Source organism: Arvicanthis niloticus, chromosome 9 (assembly GCF_011762505.2).
Source record: "Arvicanthis niloticus isolate mArvNil1 chromosome 9, mArvNil1.pat.X, whole genome shotgun sequence".
Taxonomy (NCBI): Eukaryota; Metazoa; Chordata; class Mammalia; order Rodentia; family Muridae; genus Arvicanthis; species Arvicanthis niloticus.
In genome coordinates, this window is record NC_047666.1 from 78,885,591 (window position 1) to 78,905,400 (window position 19,810).

At 36.0% G+C, this 19,810-nt stretch overlaps 1 protein-coding gene across 1 annotated transcript in view; it reads right to left on the reverse strand.

Moving 5' to 3' along the window:
* LOC117715212 (solute carrier organic anion transporter family member 1A1-like) overlaps positions 1-19,810 on the reverse strand; it is a 62,420-nt gene that overhangs the window by 29,686 nt on the left and 12,924 nt on the right. Inside the window, 5 exon segments of the mRNA XM_034511905.3 lie at positions 6,556-6,654; positions 10,413-10,496; positions 10,499-10,558; positions 11,087-11,193; positions 15,409-15,541. Of these exon segments, the coding sequence (XP_034367796.1) occupies positions 6,556-6,654; positions 10,413-10,496; positions 10,499-10,558; positions 11,087-11,193; positions 15,409-15,541 (483 nt within the window).

Sequence of the window (19,810 nt, forward strand, 5' to 3'; positions counted from 1 at the left end):
AGTAAACTGTAGAAAAATTTTATAATTCATAAATTCATCTAAACATAATCTTTGTATATCATTGTTCAATATTCACATATTTATTATCATTCTTGTTTGTGCCTTGAACTTGTCATCATCAATATCTGCTTCCCACATGCTGGGATTACAAGCATCTACCACCTCACTGGAGTAATTCAGACCTTTAGAAAAAGTATCAGAGGTTGATCTATTCTGTGAAGTTAAATTAAGTAAGAATAAAAGAATCTGGAGTGGTATATGCAGTGCTAGTTAAAAAATTATCTCAAAAAGACAGGAACATAATTTGAGACATATTAAAGAACCTAGGTTTATCCTGAGGTAGTCATGTCTTAAAACACCACAATGGGTGAGGAAGGGGCCAGAGAGGCAGTTCAGTGGCCAAGAGTTATTTATGCTTTTGCCTGTAACTCTGATTTCAGGAGGCATGACACCCTCAACAGGCAACCCCACACACATACATAGACATACACATACACATAAAAATAATAAAATGAAATACATGGTATCCAATTATTTTTTACGTTTTGTGTATTTGTTAAAAATTAACTATTTTGTGAAGAAGTGGGGACAGGAAAAGGATGGATGAAGTCGGAGGAGGACAGAGGGAGAGAGATCTAGCAGAGACACCTGGCATTGGGGGTCATCCCTGGTGAGCTAGAAACCTAAGACAATGAAAATTTCCAGGAATTAATGAGGGTGACCTTAGCTAAGACTCCTACCAATGCAGGATAGGAAGCCTGAATTGGTCATCTCCTATAATCAGCAAAGACTTCCAATGGAGGGGTGTGGACACCAACCCACTCACAAATGCTTAGACCCACAGTTTGTTCTGCCTATAAGATATGCATTGGTAAGAATATGGCCAACTAATGACTGGCCCAGGTTGAAGTCCATCTCATGAGAGGGAGCCCACTCTTGACACTAGAAATGATAGTTTGCTATAGTAGCAGACAGGAACTTAACATATTTTTAATAGAAAGGCATACCCAACCAATGATCAAAACAGATTCAGAGAGCCACAGCTAAACACTAAATGGAGCTCGAGAAATCCTGGGGAAGAGGGAGAGGAGTGATTGAAACAGCCAGAGAGGTTGAAACAACAACAACAACAAAAACCTACAGACTAAAACAACCTGGGTCCATAGGTGCTCATAGATACTGAATTGCTGACCAGTATGCATGCATAAAATAAATCTAGGCCCTCTGTAAATATGTTAACAGTTGTGCAGGTTGGACTTTATGTGGCCTCTTAAACCAGGAACTAGGGTTGTCTCTGACTACATTGCCTGCTTTGGATTCCTTTCTTCTAACTGTGCTCAAAAGAAGGAGCACCTAGTCATACTGCAATTTGCTGTGCTAAGGTATATCTGTGGGAATCCATTCCTCTTTGGAATGAATTGAGTAGGAAGTACATGGGTTTGGGATGGTAAGAGGGAGGAACTGGGAAGAGAGAAGGGAGGAAAACCTATGATAGTAATGTAAAGTAAATACATAAGATAATTAACAAAAAGATTAAAAAGAAGGCAAAATACCTAATTTTATCTAACATTTTGTGGTGATATATTTTCCATTGGTAAATGAGCTTTTTTGTCTGTCATGTGAAAATTTAATAAATTGATGGTCATCACATAACTAAAACATTTGTTTTGTTATCCATAGTAACTGTCTCATTTAAAAAAAAGGAAACTCTAAGTAAAAATTTTAAAACAAGTATATGGCTGAAATGTGGTGAGAGAGTGATGGGTTTTGAATCAGAATTTGAAATTTTATCCTTAGCTCTGTTCCCCTTATGTATGCCATCTGTAAGCAGTGTTTGTGTAAATTATGATCAAGGGAGGCAGTGGTATAACATTCCTGAGCATTCTCACACAATTTAGGGACTGGACTTTATGAAAAAATATCTTATGGCACCTGTCAATAATAAATTTGATGGCCTATGGCTCTGGGAGGAAATAGGAAGTGGAATAGCTGGGAGACAGGACGGATTCTGGAATAATGTCAGGCATGGGATATTTGCCTGAGAAGATGTGACAAGATGGATGCATGTATCTGAGCATATGTAACCAGCCAAGTACCAGAATGTAGATTAGAATGAATGGGCTAATTTAAATTATGAGATGGTCAGAGAAGAGCCTATCTGTATAGCCTAGGTATTTGTAAATATATTTTGAGTCTGAGTCTTTTTTTTTTTCTTCTAGAAGTATAAGGCTGGGAAGAAGAACCAGACTTAACTTCTACAAATGTCAACTAACCACAGAATAGAACCAAACTAACTTGAGATCATTTTCTGAATTGAGGAATCAATTTTCCATGAAAATAAAACAGCTTTAAAGTTCTGTCTTTTTAAGAAAAGAGGAAAAAGATAAGTGGTGCTTTAAAACTTTTCTAAAAGAAGGACTCTGCATATAGAAAGGCTACAGCTACAGGTAATGGAGGCCTATAAACAGTAGGTAGTGAGTGGGAATGCACACAACCTTCCATGGGCCCAACAGCTCAGTTTGGATCATACAACTAATGCCTAAAGATGTGCACAAGCAACAAGCAGAGTGCCCCTCAAGAGAGGAGCGGATGAGCAGTTGCTGAGCTCCAGGCAGAGGGTTGGGAAAGAATGTAAAGGCTCCAGCCCTATCCTACCATGGGCCTACTACATTCATGGAGTAGACAGAGGCCAGAAGTTTTGGCTCAGCCAAACATGACAGGACTATGGATTTGAGATTGGCAGTGGACAAGAACCCCTACAGGGCAGTCCAGGACTGGTCAGAGCCAGGAGAGCAGAATGGCTTCCAGAAAACAATGAAGTCAGGGTGGGGACCCCTGCTGATAGATGAAGCTGCTTGCAAATGACAGTCTAAAATCCAAACTGAAACATTTTTCCAATGTTCCTAGTAATTTAAAAAAATAAATACATATCAACCTTAAATTTATATAAAGAAAGGGAAAATAGAAATATTTACCTACATGAGATATGTTTGACTTCAATTTGGAAGATAGTACTTTTTTTCTGTTGCCAAAAAGAATTCTGCTCTAGGAAAGACATATTCTACTAGTTAATGTAAGGACCAAGAGTTAGGATTGGGGCAGAGTTTATTGCTTTTATCTTTCCAAAAGAAGAAATCATCCAACTAAGAAACTCAGAGACCACTGGACAAAAGAAACATCTAAAGAAAAATGATGGATCAATAAGATGCCAGAAAAGGAGTAAACAAGTGAGACATGAAAAATAATAGTCTTACATTTATTAACTGTACTTGTTACTTATCAACTTGGCAATGCAGAATATAATTAGCTTTGGTTAGAGGAGATAAATAGATCAAGTAAACACATGTCATAGAGATGATGTGATATTGTTTTACAATGTGTTTGAATGTTTGCTTAAGTACTGAGATGGAAAGGTATTTAATAAAGTTGAATATAGTGAAGAATGTTAAAGTAAGAGAAAAAAGAATGATAGATATATCTACATAAAAGTAAATCTCTAAAAAAGGGAGATAGATATAAAAAATTGAAACAAATATTTTTAGGAGTACATAGATGCTAAATAAATAAACTCATTCCTTTTATCACAACAATTAGGTGACAAATCAAAAGCAGATAAGTTCTTTATAAATGCAAGGCCAGCCTTATCTACAGAGAAAATCCAGAACAGCCTGGGCCACACAGAAGAGCTCTGTCTGAATAAATAATAATAACTATATTTTATTATAGAAGAGTATATTTCAACACCATAAGTCTTGTTTGATTTGGCAATATGAACATGGTTACATGGTCAGTGGTAATGGTGATATTATATATCCTCTTCTAGAGTAGTCAAAATGGAGCAGACCTGAATAGAAAAGAAACTGCTACTGGATCAGTCTATACTTACAATGATTTTCAAATTTTTGGAAAAAAAGCTATGTTATTCTGGGGGAGATGTTGGGGGCCGACTTTTAGCAGAAAGCGGCTATCAGCTTTGCAGCCATCTTGAGCCATATACCCTGACATGAGACTTGAATTACAATAGCCTACAACAGCTGAGAACACTCCCATAATCTTGGTTTAGATACCTTGAGATTAAAGGTGTGTGAGATTAAAGGTGTGGGAGATTAAAGGTGTGTAACTTAAGAGTATGATTTAGAAGTATAGAGATCAGAGTTAGAGACAAGACCTAAGGGCATGATTAAAGGTGTAACTTAGAGGCGTGGCTTAGAAGTAAGACATATAAAATGCAGAGGCAGACAGTAGGATTCAGACATTAGGGAGACTATAGAAGACAGAACCAGACATCAGACTGGAGAGAGAGATTCATACACATCAGACATTAGGTAGAATCTGCCCTCACCCTCGCTCTTGCTGAAACCCGACCTGCAGACTGGAGCAGCAGCTTGGGCCGGGATACAGTGGCCGCCCAAACGTGGGTCAGCCCGGGCCTCAACATTTTGCCTGGGCTGCAACATTTATTTTGGCCGCCCCAACTTGGGGCTAGTGCGGTCCCCAACAGGGAGATACTTTGTGTATGTATCAACTAGAAAGAAGAAAATATTTTAGATTTCACCCAAAGCAATAAGGATCAGATTTGATAGAGGAAGACCCCCTGAAGATCTTAGCTGCAAACAGGAAGAAAGGAAAAGAAGACCAATCAGAATAGTTAACATGATTTGCTGATCCCTGTATATGGAGAAGCCCTGAGACTAGCTGAGACATAAAAATATCTCTAGCCAGAACTTCAGCTATACATAGTCAATGGATCTTATTGGTTGAAGAGTCTTCAAGATTCATCATGCCATCTTTTTATGTGGCTTGCAAGGAGGTTTATATTGTAGTTTGGTTATATAGTACAAACTAACTTAAGAAAAACAGATATCTTTCACCTGCTCAAAAAGAAAACTGCCAATGGTTGGGAAGGGAGGACTTTTAGATTTCACAAGCAAGGAACCAAAGGAGAGAGGGAGGGAAGAAGAGGGAAATCGCCATGATGGAGGAGCAAAGGGAACAAATTTAAATGCCTACTCACATGTAAGAACCAGGGTAACTGGCCACAGGGGTTACTTACCTGACTGGGACTGGGACAGAAGAAATAAAATATAGATTTAGCAAATATTAATTCAAGAATACCAGCCAGGAATGTTACCTGCAGGGAGGTTTAGAAGTGCCCAACCATTAAGCTAGTCAAGACATATCGAAATTAACTGGCGTGTGTATGTCTTTCATTCATAAACCCAGAGTTCTTGAGTGGGTACAATAACCTGCACTTGCCAGAAGCCAAAGCAGTTTAACTAACTCATACATGGGCTGGACCTAGGCCTCCTCACAATATGAAACATATGCATAGCACAGGCTTCATGTGAGTCCCAAACAACTAAAACAGGGGCTATACAAAATGCTGTTGCTTGTCCATAGGATATGCTCCTCTACCTGGACTTCCCTTTCTGGCCTCAGTGGGAGAGGATGTGCTTTGCCCTGCAGAGACTTAATGTACTGGGAGTGGGTGGGGGGAGATAGTCAGTGGGTCCCCACCCAATCAGAAAAGAAGGGGAGAGTGGATGGGGAAGGAATTGTGGAAGGACGTAACCAGGATGTAAAGTGATAAATATTTTAAAAAGAAAGAAAACTGCTGTCCAGAAAGGACAAATGAATGCAGAGAAATCAACTGATAAACTCTGCCAAGACAGGGTAAGAAAGTCTTTCATAAATTTTGCTTTACAAATATGACTGTCAGTTATACTTGGCCAGAAGGCTGAAGATGGATGTTCCAATGTTATAGAGACAGTTCTGGGGATTTGTTCAGGTAGACAACTATGTCTATCTTTTATATAATATTGTGGTCTGCTTGTCTACATTTCCTACTTACTCAGGTAATGTTTATTTTTTTCTCTGGTCTCTGATGGGGTTGAAGGCTAGATAGTTATAACCTCATGATTAAGTTTAAGTTGTTTAGGACTTCAGAAGATATTTTTAGGTTCATAAGCTAAGTTAGGGTTGAAATTGAATTAAGTACAAAATCTTAAACATGACAAGATAGGATAGCTAATAAAATAATATCAAAAGTTGTCAAATTATATAGGCTGGTCATTATAAATGTAAATTTTCCCTCATAGTTATTTTAATTGTTTACTAATTATTGTATTTGTATTTATAGTTAAAAGAAGACACTTTTATTAGACTCAACCAAAGAATTGTGTAGAAAATATCTTTAGTATATATGGATGTCACACCTGTCAATAATAAATTGTTGGCCTATATCATAGACAGGAAGTAGGAAGTGAAATATCTGGAATGTAGAATGGATTCTGTGATAATGTCAGACACAGGAAATTCACCCTGGAAGATGTGACAAGATGGAATCATGGTACATGAGGAAAACAGACATGACTGAATGTAGATTAGAATTAGGTTAATTTAAATTATGAGCTAGTCAGAAAAGAGCCTAGCTATATGGCCATGGCACTTGTAAATATATTTTAAATCTGACTCTTATTTCTGGGAGCATGGGGCTGGCAGGAAGAGTTAGACTTAACTTCTACAGGACTTTATAAATAAAATGCATTGTGTTACCTGTATTCACAGACCCAATGTCTACATACAAGCGTGCACAGAAAGATCCCAACATAAGTCCAATAATTGAGCCAACAACCTTCCCCATTTCCAAAATCCCTGGAAGTAAACAGAGATAGAAACATACATAATCACACATGAATTTTCTTGCATACAAAAATCTGTGAGATTGAATTGTTTATAATCTTAATTTCTTTTCCTTTTTTTACAGAGCAGCAGATAAAATGCAATAGAGTAAGCAAAAGCTCTACCACAGAGCTGCATGCTCTATAACTGAAGATACATTTTATATATTCAAGATATAAAGAAATTGTGCTTGTTATTTATGTTGCAGCTACATACATATATACATATACCATACATATGTCTATCTATAATATGTATATTACATGTACCTGTGTTGGTGTTTATAAATATTGAGAAAAAATTTTTCATTGTTTCAATCTCAGAAAAATCATGTGTTAGAGAATTGATTCCAAGTAGGGTATCACTGGAGTCTGATGGAACCCTTCCCATTCAGGGTATGGTGGTGAAACTTCAGGCCATCTGCAGTAGAACCATAATCTTTTTCACATTTTGTTGTATCTTCCCATCATGAGATGAATGGTTTTACAACACTTATCCTCCTGCCATAATTAGCTTCTTCATGACCAAACCACAAGTCCAGCAACATTGAACAAAACATCCAAAGAAGTGATCCAAGTGAATTATTTGTTTTTATAACAAATATTTGTTATAAAATATTTGTTATAAATTATTTCAGTTATATATTAAAGTAGAAAGAAATTGACTGACACAGAAGTTTCATTAATTAAAGCAACCTTCCAAATTCTCTTATGTTAGGATAAAGGCAAGTCCCCTCAAAGACTGGATGTGAACAAAGTCCTTTGGTGTTTCCATAGCCATGTTTTAAAAGGGCCTCTATGATGGCTAGCTTTCATTGTCAACTTGGCACAACATAGAATTACCTAAGAGGAAAGCCTTAATGGAGTGCTGTCTACATTGGGTTTACCTTTGGACATGTCAGTAGTAAATTGTCTTAATTAAGTTACATGATGTGAAAAGGCTAAGCCCTGTGGGCAGGGAGTTCTGAACTGGGTAAAAGTAGAGAAACAGCTGAGGACAACCATGTAAACAAAGGCATAGCATGCATACATTCACTCTGCTTTTGAAGGTGTGACCAGTTGCTTCGACTCCTGCTACTATGGCTTAGTTGTTGTGCTGCAACTATAAGTCAGATAAACCTCTTTCTCCAAATGAACCCCCTTTTCTTCAAAGTTTAATTTTCACACAGAAATTTAAAAAAAAAATTAGAACAGTTTCTAAATTAGTATGGGCTGTAACGAACTTCTTGTACTGCAGCTTCATCAACCCTCCACTCTGGAAACTTCCTTCCACAGAAATAATGTGTCCACATAACAGCACTTTTCTTTGATGTTATCCTGGTCACCTTTCTTATCTTACAGTTATTTTCACTTCCTTGGTCCTTTCTAACCTCACCCTGGCTTCTTTGAAGCTACCTCTATTATCTCCCAATGTATCTGCAATTCAGAATCCCTCCTAAATCATCTCTACCCACAGAAGATTCAGGTATTTAAAAAGTCAACTTTCTTTCTTCTCTTTACTTTAAATTCCGTCTTTTCCTCTTTCTCTGTGGTTCTATGGGTTAGTCTTCCTGTGTGTGCCCAACTTCTCAATACCAAACCCTTCTATCTTCCTTGTTCTCTCAAGCACTTCCTTCTGTTTGATATCCTCTATGCAAAGATTCCTACAAGATCTTCTACTGAGTTCTTTCCTGCCCTACACTCTCTGCTTGTCATTCTGCTCAGATGGTTTGTGATTCTAAGGTGCTCTCTTGGTACCAAAAGTTATCTCTACCATGGATCACATTCTCCACTATTGTTCTTTATTCTCTTAACCTACTTGACATTATTGGCCAACTCCTCATCTGTCTGACTCCTCTTAACACCTTCTTCAAATTGTAAATTTATTTTTCACATTGTTACCATGAATAGTACCTGTTGACTTTTTCTCTTCTCATTCTACCCACTAAGTAGAAGAGTCCTGAGTGTGGATTCTTATAAATACTCAGTACATTTATGCATTCTCAAGGACATTTCATTTCTTCTTGATTTAACTTATAGTCTACATAGATAACTCTCAGTTTTTATCTTGGTTTCTATATCTGTGCATCTAAAGATATATATCAAATATATATCTTGCATATATCAAATTTCTTAATTTATTTGTTTTATTTTTCTTTGATTATACACATTTTTATAATTATATAGCTAATCATTTAAGAAAATGACCTAATTATTCACTAAATATAAGATTCACAAATTATGTATCTTATTCAGTTAATATAGTCATTATTGTAGTTTATATCTTTATATATATACTTTGTCACAAAATTTGATAAATAGATCTATTTTCTAAGATCTATTTATCATTGTAGGATATGCTTGTATTTTTTCTTAGATGAATGAGAAGAGATCTAAAGAGAATGACTAATTTAACATTAGAAAATATTACTGTCAAACTAATGTCTCCATAAAGTAACAAAGGTTATTTTTAAATTTAATTCATCTTCATTAATCCTACTTTTTTCCTGTTATCTCTTACCCTATTTGGTTATATTTGTTTGTTTGATTGATTTTATGTCTACATTAATTAAAAAAAAAATCTCTACATAGCATTGGTTCTCAACCTTCCTACTGCTGTAATCCTTTAGTATAGTTCTTCCATAAAATAATTTTCTTGCTACTTAATAATGGTAATTTTGTGACTATTATAAATCACAATGTATGTATCTGTGTTTTATGATGTGTTAGGTGACCCTTTTGAAAGGATCATTCCACCTCCAAAGTGGTTGCCAACCACAGAATGAGAACCAGTGGTGTATAAAAAGTTATGTGTTCATAAATCAACTACAGATAAATTTACTCAAGAATATATTCATATTCAAAGAATATATTTAAATTATTCATATTAAATTCAGATCATTTAGTAGATAACATAAGAAGATGGAAACTAAATTTACTCTTGCTTGGGAGAGCATACATTTTTAAAAAGATAATTTCAAGGAATACACCAAATAATGCATCCAGATATTTGTTAAAAGGATAGGAAAAAAACTCTCTAGGCGGAGGGATTATAAGAAATGTAACTGTCCCATTTACTTCATAGAGAAGCAAAGAGTAGAATTCCCAGTAATCAAAGAGAACAGATGGTAAATAAGAAAATGGTTGGTATGTTACACAGGATAGAGAATACAGGTTTAAAAGAGTGTCTGGTCCATTAACACTCCAATGTTTATGAGTGCATGATAAGAGAAAACACCACAGGGCTGGCTAGATGGCACACACACACACACAGACACACACACACACACACACACACACAGAGAGAGAGAGAGAGAGAGAGAGAGAGAGAGAGAGGGGCAAAGACAGACAGAGAGAGTAAAACTGTATTTTAAAATACTATAGACACAAAATGGGCAACAGTGGAATTGGAATAACTTATAAATAAAGGAATTAGAACCTAAAAGCTACAAAAATAGAAAAGCAAAACAAAACAATTGAATCTAAGGAACATTTTCCAAGAATTGCTGGCAATTTTTTTAATGGGTTACAGATACCATGGCAGCATCAGAGGACTGTTCTCTGGCAGATCTAAGGGCTCTCCAACAATGAGAAGCTCTTTGATGAATTGGTAGATCTGGAGCTAGTGGTTACCCCATTTGAACAATCTTCTGACCAATGATACCATAACATGTTGCTCACTATGCTGAAAACTGCAAAGCATTGAAATCAATAATCACTTTCTACCTTTATAAGGTTGATTTTTAAACTTACCAATGTACAAAGGAGAGTTTTCTGATTTGGCAAAATCTTCGATGTAAGAAATACCCAAGGGCATGATGGGAGTTTCCCCAATTCACGCAAAATATTTCCTACCAGTACATATATCCACATTAATCATTTCATTTCTTTCACACACTCTGCATTAAAACAAGAGAAAACCACACAAGTAGTTAAGGGTTAAGTGTTACTAACAGTTAATTCAAAGTTTTCTTTAAATGTTTCTCAGGTCAGTATTTTATTATAGCAACAGAACGCAAACTAGACCAAACTTATAGATCACACTGTGTGTCTAAATTCATCTTTCTAATTTATTTTCTTTTGTGAGACTATCTCTACAATAATGCTGGAGTAGAAAGCTATGGCTGTTTGTTTGTTTGTTTGTTTGTTTGTTGTTTTTATTTTTTTTGTTTTTTGTTTTATTTGTTTTTATTTTGTTGTTGTTGTTTTTATATGCACTTTAAGAAACAAAAGCATCTTAACAAGTATTTCCAAACTCATGAGGGAGAGTATTCTAGGTTATTAGTTATCGCATGTCCCTGAAAATGGAAATAAATTTCCTTTGTCTTACGTGTTTAGTAAACCTAGTTTTCATATTAAAGCCCTTCATAAAAAAGTATTCTGTGGCCTAGTGTCTGAGCAGAAAGCAATGAGAAGCAGGAATCAACCTGTTGGGTCTTGGGTTGGGTTTAAGGTTTGTGTTCTGTTTTCCATACATACGAAGCTGTTTGAGGACAAGTTGCTTGCAGGTGAAATCGTTGTTTCATATTCATATCTGTGTGGACACAAGAAACATTCACTGTGAAGAGTTGTGTGCAAGGAGGGCTTCTGCAGATTATTGACTCCTGTTTTTCTGAAAACAGGGTGTCCAGACCCAGTAGAGATTGAAGATGATTTGTAAACAATTTTCTCAATCTATTATTTATCATTATATGGATGATATCTTATTGGCTGATTCAGATATAAATATCTTGGAAAGAATGTTTGAGGAAGTTAAAAAAATGTCCATTGCTGAAGATTGCAAATCACCCCTGAAAAAATACACAGAGAGGATTCTAGGAATTATCTAGGGTGTAGAATAACTCTACAAATGTTTAGGCCACAAAAGGTGCAAACCAGAAGAAACCAATTAAGGACACTGAATGATTTTCAGAAGCTACCAGGAGATATTAACTGGCTAAGGCCTGCAATTGAATTGACTACTCGAGAGCTAAGCAATTTATTTCAATCCTAACAAGGTGGTAGATTTAAATAGCCTGAAGAAATTATGAACTGAGGCTGAGAAAGAGTTAGCTTTGGTAGAAAGGAAATTACAGGATAAACATCTAGATCATATAATCCAAAGATTGCCTTAATCTTAGTTATCTTGCCTTCTACTCATTCACCTATAGGAATTCTTATGCAGAGGGAAGATTATATCTTATAATGGATACTTTTAGCACATAAACAGTGTAAGAACTTAAAAACATACATAGAAGAGGTTTCTGAATTGATACTAACAGGAAAATTTAGATTTTGATAATTAGCCGGAATGAATCCAGCTGAAATTGTGTTAACTTTTACTAATGCTAAAGTGGCCTCATTATACTTATATATAGACACAAGATTAACATTGGCAAAGAGTGTACAGTAATTTCTTGGAAAAGATTAGCAACAAATACCCTAAAAGGAAGTGACTTCAGTTCATTAAAAAAAAAAAAAAACTAAGTCGATTCTTCTTTCCATAATAAAAGAACTACAATTTCTGGAGCCCCTACATATTACACTGTGCTAATAAATCAGGAAAGGTGGAATATAAAGTAGAAGATGTAAATAAGTTATTTGAGAATTCCTATAAATCGGTTCAAAAATCAGAATTATATGCATTATTTATGGTGTTATCAGATTTTCAACAGTCTCTTAATATAGTAACTGATTCTTAATATGTAGATAGGGTTTTTTTTTATATACATAGAGACTGCTGAACTATTTAGGATTATTCTCGACTGACTTTACTGTTTATTCAGCTACAACAAATGATCTGGAATAGGAGTCATCCACTGAATATAATACACACAAGATCCTGTACAGGTTTCCCAGGCCCTCTGACCAAGGTAATAATGAAGTTGATTAGATATTGCTAAGAAGTTTATTAGAGGCATCAGAATTCCATAAAACTACCATGTTAGCACCAATGATATAAAGGAATAATTTTCTATCACTTGGAAACAAGTTAAAGAAATTGTGAGGCAATGTCCTGTTTGCTCATTATATAACCAAACTCTATTGTCTACAGGAAGTAACCTTAAAGGTATCCAAAGAAATGAAATTTGGTAAATGGATGTATTCCATTTTTCAGAGTGTGGTAAACTAAGATATGTGCATCATACAATAGACATATATTCAGGATTTTAGTGGGCCACCGCCTTAGCTTCAGGAAAAGCTGATTCTGTAATTATGAATTTGTTAGAAGTTATGACCATTATGGGAATACTCATACAAAGAAAAATGGACAATGGTCCAGCATGTGTCTCTAATAAGATTAACTAGTTTTTTACACATTATAATATAAAACATGCAACAGGCATACCACATAAACCTATAGAAAAAGTAATTGTGGAGAGATCTAATAGTACTTTTAAAAAGATGCTTAACAGACAAAAGAGGATACCAAAAACCCTCAGAAATAGATTACATAGTGTTTTATTAACCTTAATTTTTTCAAAAATGCTAATGAACAAAAAGCTATGGCTGCTGAAAGACATTGGATTATGAAATAATAATAAAAAAAAGCCTGGTGAACTAAATCAGCCTGTTTATTTTAAAGCTGCTCTACCATCAGAATGAAAACCAGGAATGTGATATGCTGGGGGAAAGGTTATGTCTATATTTCCACAGGAAAAGAAAAGCTGTGGGTTCCTTCTAAGTTGATAAAAATAAGACACGACAAAGGGAGACCCCCTGAAGATCTTGGCTATGTACGAGAAGAAGAAAATTGACAAGTGATACATTTGCAAATCTCTGTTCACAAAGGCAGCTCTTGGACTGGCTGAGACTTAAATGTCTATATACAGCCAGTAACTCTTATTGGGTACAAGATTCTCATGACTTATTATTACATACCATCCTTTAAGATAGCATGAATGGTAATTTATATTGTATGTAGTTTGATTATGTGATCAAACTAACTTCTAAAGAAAGGCAGTTGTCTTTATTGATTTTCCTTAACTGATCTATATACCCTGTATGTTTCATATGAGTGTTTTTACAGAGGTATGTGCTGCTTGTAAGATTTGTATATTAGAGTGGAAGAAAAGAAAGACCACCCTTGAAAGATTCACACTCTGGCATGATAATATTCTGGAACATTTCATTCCAGCTCCCTGATTTATCCTACTTCAACTGCATCGAATTTTCTAAAGAATTGCTTCTAGGACATTCCTGGAACAGCTAGGGTGACCATCCAGACTTTCAGACTATTACAGTCAGGACTTCAGCTAAGCCATGAACTTTCTCAGCACATAGACTGAAAGGCAAATGATGTCAGCTAGCTTTCCTGTAACAAAACCAATTTCCCTATTTACTTTTGGGCCTCCAGAAGGGAATTCTTCACCCTAATTCAGCAAGAAGCAACTAAAAGATTGTCATACTAGTCCCTTATGTTGGGGTGGATGGTTCTAGTTATTTTATGAATTATAGAGATCAACAAAAGTCTGAGGTCAGCCTGAGCTAAATATTAAATTCCAGACCAGCCTGGGCTCCTTATCAACCCCCTATTGCAAAAAGCAAAGCAAAGCAGGACTGAAAGGTGCCTCAGTGGTTAAGAGCATTTACTGCTTTTAGAGTGGACCTGGGTTCATTTTTCAGCACTCACATGGTAGATAACAGCCATCTGTAACTCCAAATTCAAGGGATTAGATACCCTTTTCTGATCGCTGTATGCACCAGACATGTAAGGTGCTTACACACACACACATACACACACACACACACACACACACACACACACACACACACACCTAAAATATATAAAATACCTTTTAAGAAAAGAAAAAGAAAGGAACAATAAAAAATGGAAAAGAGAAGGGAGAGGCAGGAGGAAGAGGAAGAGTAAGGAAGGATGTAAAATTCATAAGGAAAAGAATAATAGAGAATTCCAAGGAGATGATATTGAGCTGCCCTAGAAGTTTGTAGTTTTTAAGCAGCGGTATAACAGATAGCAAAAAGATGCATCCTCAGGAAAGCCATGAAGCCCCTGATCTGTGTTGATGGATGTTACCATGCCCCCAGTGAGGAACTTGTGATATAATGAAAGACACAAAGGATCTCTATAAAATAGAAAAATAAGCTTATTATTAAATCTAGATTAAAAAATGGAATCTATAACAAAAATAACATGATCCTATGAAAGAACATTCTTTATAGTATGCTAATATAAATAGTAAATTTTGTATGTATTTTATAACTAACAAGACATTCAAAGACATTCAAGCAAAGAAGCAAACAAATAAACAAGCAAAGCCTGAAAACTGACCCCCAAAAAAGTAGAAAAAGAGTAAGTGATGACTGAAAATAATTATACTTTTACAATTTCTTCTGTAAATTACTTTGGTTAACATGGAAATAAAATCAGCCTTGACATTCTTCTATCCCTTAGTGACCCATGATTATGTCATAATGTAGATCTCATGTAATCAAAGAATCTAAATAGTCTTGATGAACGAATCAGCACAAGAGTTAGCAGATTCAGAGAACCTGTTTATATGTCTCAACTTCATGAAAGAGATGTCTCAAATTCCCATGTCACAAGTGGACTGGGTGGGATCTTTTAAATGGGCCTGAGGTCACAAGGTTCACAGATCATACTGGCAGATCAGAGACCACATCTTCTAATTTACATATTAGCATTCTGTACATTGGGGAACCTCTCCTTCCAGAGAGAAAATACTAAGCCTTGTTTCCTGTAGGTTAAAGTTAAACCTAAAATATCATCAATGATTGGAATACTCACCTGCCCATGAGAAAATGAGGTAATGACATTAAGAAGCACCCCAGGCCCATAAGGACACATCCAACACCAATCATGATAGGTCTGTGCAGTTTCCTTCCAAAATAACTAACAAATATAATCAGCAAAAGGTTTCCTGGTTGGAGAAATGAGAATGCTTTTTTCAGTAAAGTATTACCAACTTTTAGTGAACAGCTTCTAAAACATTTGGACTCTAGAGTTTGTTGTTTAACAACCACCTTAAGAATTCAGGGATTAGTGCTTATGAAGTTTTTCATATTGTTTTCATGTGTAAAGCAATTATGACCTAGAAGGAATGTTTTCTTTAGTTTTGGAGAATATTAAATCCTGTACTCATAATAATCTTGCCTGGCTTTGTATACAATAGCAGGTGTCAGCCTTCATGTCACCCCTGAACTTTCTCCTGGTGCCTACACTATGCAGAATCAAACGGGGTCATTTTTTATAAACTTATTATCTTAAAACTCTTTTATTTCTCAACATGGCCAAATTGGATTTCTGCTTCGATTTTCGATTATTTTTTTAGACCGGTTAATACTGTTAAGCAGAGAAATGATAAGAGTCCTGGTCTTGCAAATGGGTCTTAGATCTAACCAAAAATTTTTCTTTGTGGTTTAGAAGAAAGCTTTGGAAAAAAAAACTCATTGAGAAGCCCTGTTCTGACAAAGACCTTTGACAAATATGTTTGAGAGTTGAAAGATCTAGCAAAATCTGGTGGCACAGATCTGTCATCCCCAGCTACACGGATGCCAAGAGAGAATAATTACAAGCTGCAAATTTGCCTGGGCTACAAAGTCAGCTCAAGATCACTTTAGAAAACTTAGTAAGACTTTAAAAAAAAAAAAAAAAGACTAAATAAAGGAGGGATTAAGGGGGAAAATGTGTCTGCGGCCCTAGGTTCAATCGCCAGTATTAGTCACACAGAAAAAGAGCTGAAAAGAACCAAATACATAAGTAAGTACTCTATAAACCACATCCTTTAGTTTGATGAGAATGTTTACTCTGTTCATATTATACATAAAGGAAAGATCAGAAAAATCAAACACTCTTCTTTGATGACTTAGCAAATTTTTAAGTGGTCTTAACTGTTTGAAAGATATTTGAAGACTTTGTTTTTCTTCCAATTTTATTTCTCTCCAGTCTGCTTATCTATAAGAAAAGATGTAGTGTTGTTTTTGAATGGCTTGTTCCCCACTTCTATATTCTTATTTTCATTTCTCCAGCCTGTCTGTTTCCAAAGACCCCATCAATGAAGTCATCATGCATCAGGTAATGTCCCAAGATACCCAGGGTTCAAACTCTCTATGTTCTTTTTCATATATGGCTGTGCTCTTCTGAATGCACAGGCAACTGTCTGAAATCTTTATTGATTGAAAGGAAAAATGTCGGGAGCCATAATGGGACAAGCTAATAATGAGCAGATGATCATCCTGAAATGCTTGCCTCGGATTATTATATAATCTGCGACGAGTGTGCCCCATTAGCAAGGCTGTGGTGGACGTGATTTTAGGAAAGATTCCTGCTATTAATATGCTTTTCCCATTATTACTATTATTAGACATATGCTACTATCACCAAGCAATAGCACACCCCTTTGTAGCAGATCTCTGCAGATCCACGAAGATGTACTGTCTTGTAGTGATACTATACAGACAAATAGATGACTTCTTAAGTCTTAATGATGATCCTATAAGAATTCCTAAAATTATATCAGTGATTATTAAGTTCTTTTATATCGGGACTGCTATTAAGTCCCTTAGGCATAGTCAAACTGCAATGAGAACTCTGCCAGTCTCCTGAGTGTTATCAGTTAATTGCCCCAAGAGTGATAGTAACTGGACCTTCTCCTGCTCAGAGCACATTCCAAGAGGTCATAAAACCATTAGCCTAGGTTACTAGAGGGAATCCACAATTTATTATAGGTACCAGGACAGAAGAGAAAATATTGCCTGGGTTTATCTATACAAAACTTCACTAATTTCTTAAGTTATAGTTTCAAACTTTCTGCGAACCTGTAGAGCTAGACAGGTGATGAATGTCTAGTTAGATAATTACTCCTAATGGGTATTCATGTAAACATTCTGTGTTGTAAACTTCTATTTCAATTTATGACTTGAATTTTGGTGTGAACTTGTGATGAACTTTGTAACATGTGATCATGTACTCTGAATGGCATATAAATACTGAAGACAAAGAGTTGGGCGCGCGCGCGAATTAGGAATTAGTTAGTTAGACCCCATCGCCCTTTCCTTTCCCCCTGCCTAGAATTTTTCTCCCTTAGAATTTTACTTTGTTAGAATCTTTTCTTCTTCCCCACTCAGGACCTTTCCACGTTTCCCCTCAGATAGCTTTCATAGGATACTTTTTACACTTAATAAACTCTATAGTAACTTTTCTAAAGTGTCTTTTCTTCCTGCAAGTTAGAGCCCAGCAGTTCCTGCTGAGATAGAACAAAGGCCACGTTGCCTAATCCTCTGCTGTTAGGCTACAGGTGTTAATCACCCTAGCCTGCAGTCCCATTATCCTCAGAAGAAGTTTTTAGGATAGCACAAGGCTATTTACTTAACACCTTACTGGTCTTAGGGCCAGGATGCTGACTGCAGGTCAGCTACAGTAGCATAGGGGCTGCCTCGGAGAAGAACCTGACGGTGGGAGGAGGAGAAGAAAGAAGAAGCAGCTGCATCTCTCCCTCCCCTTCTCTCACCCCCAAGCCGGGGGCGAGGGGGTCGGCTCCCGGCTCCCGGCAGAAAAACCTTCCTGCCTTTCATTAGGTTGCCTTGTTGTAAGCAGTGGAACAAGCTGGGAGAGAAGTAAAGTGTTGCGTAGGCTAGCAGGAGGTTGCTTCCAAAACTGTTGGGAAAATGTATACCAAATCCTGCCTTCACTGGCCAATGTGAATCTGAATCGCTTCTGCTAACAGCAATTTCTAATTGATTCTCTTTAAGTCACCTGCCACAACCATTGGTGGTAGAAAGACTTAATATTTTCAGCTTTGAATGGGACTTTTTAACCTTTATCTTAGAAGCTATGGAGTGCAGAGAAATTAGAACAATTTTTGTGGTCTTGGATGATAATTATTGAAAATATTTTTTATTGAATACCACTAATTATTAAATAATAATTATCATTAACTGAATTAATCAGTTTTTACTTCCTTCAAGGTAACATTGTCTTTAATGCTTTTAATGACCAAAGCAAAATGGAATTAAGCAGAAGCTCAGCAATGTTGAACATGCACTGTTCTGTCTCCCAGGGTCAAGCTTCCTAGTGCTGCTTATTTCACTATTAAATAATGAAATTAGTCAAATATTTCATTAACTGGGTGTTACATTTTCTATTGATCATAAAGTAGGAAGCAGTAGTGACATGAACAACAATGATTCCTCTACTAATAGAAGTATAAATAGTGGCTTATAATATTGTGGTTGTTGTAAATACTGCAATATGTCATGGAGCCAATAATTACTTGAAAATAAAATCTGGTTAATATTTACCTTGCTGTTAAAAAGCACAAATATTTCTACCTGGCAGGAGATTTAAATATTCTGATAATTTTACTTCAGTGTAACTGGATTTCTCTTTGCCTATGTAGATTAATTTTTTCAAGTAAAATATTATCATGAAATCAGATATCACTGGGTTTTGAATATGACCATAGAAAAAATAATATCTATTTTTCACCCTATACTGGTACTCTGCTACCTTGGAAACAAAAGATATACTCCAGAGTAAGCCACAGTCTCTACCTATTTCTCATCCCTGCACATCTCTCAGGCTCATGCTCTAACAACTTCCAACTTCCCGTAAAATTAGGCTGACTCTATCTCCTAACAAATGATTTGATGCTTTGTCCTCTGCACAAATCTCTTCTTCACATTAACCTGCCCATTTCTTTATGTGGGAAACCTTTATTCCTTCAGACTTTCTTCCATAGCACAAATGTGACCTGTAAGATCTTGGTAACTGATGAACTGCACTTGCTCCATCTAACAGATAGAACACTAGCGGAATCTGTGGAAGGTCTATGTAAGGCATTTATTCTGAAACCACCAAAGATGTAGGATGCTCATAAAATAGTAAGCACTAAGGAGCTAACCCTGGGAGACAGAACGGTGTATCCTCAGTATTGGTGAGCTGCTCAATCCCATTTTGCTTTGATGTTTTCATTATATGCATTAAGGACAATTTTACCTTGAAAGAAGTAAAAGCTATGGTTAAACTAGAAAAAAGAGGCACCACTGCTTCCAGTTCACTTTGTTTCTAGAGGGAATCTTTTTGTCTTTCAGACTTGGTACTCTCATATCCCAGTTCATCACCAAAAATCAGGAGTTGAAGTTAATCCACTCTTCGTAGGAATTGTATGTGACAGAGCTCAAACATAGAA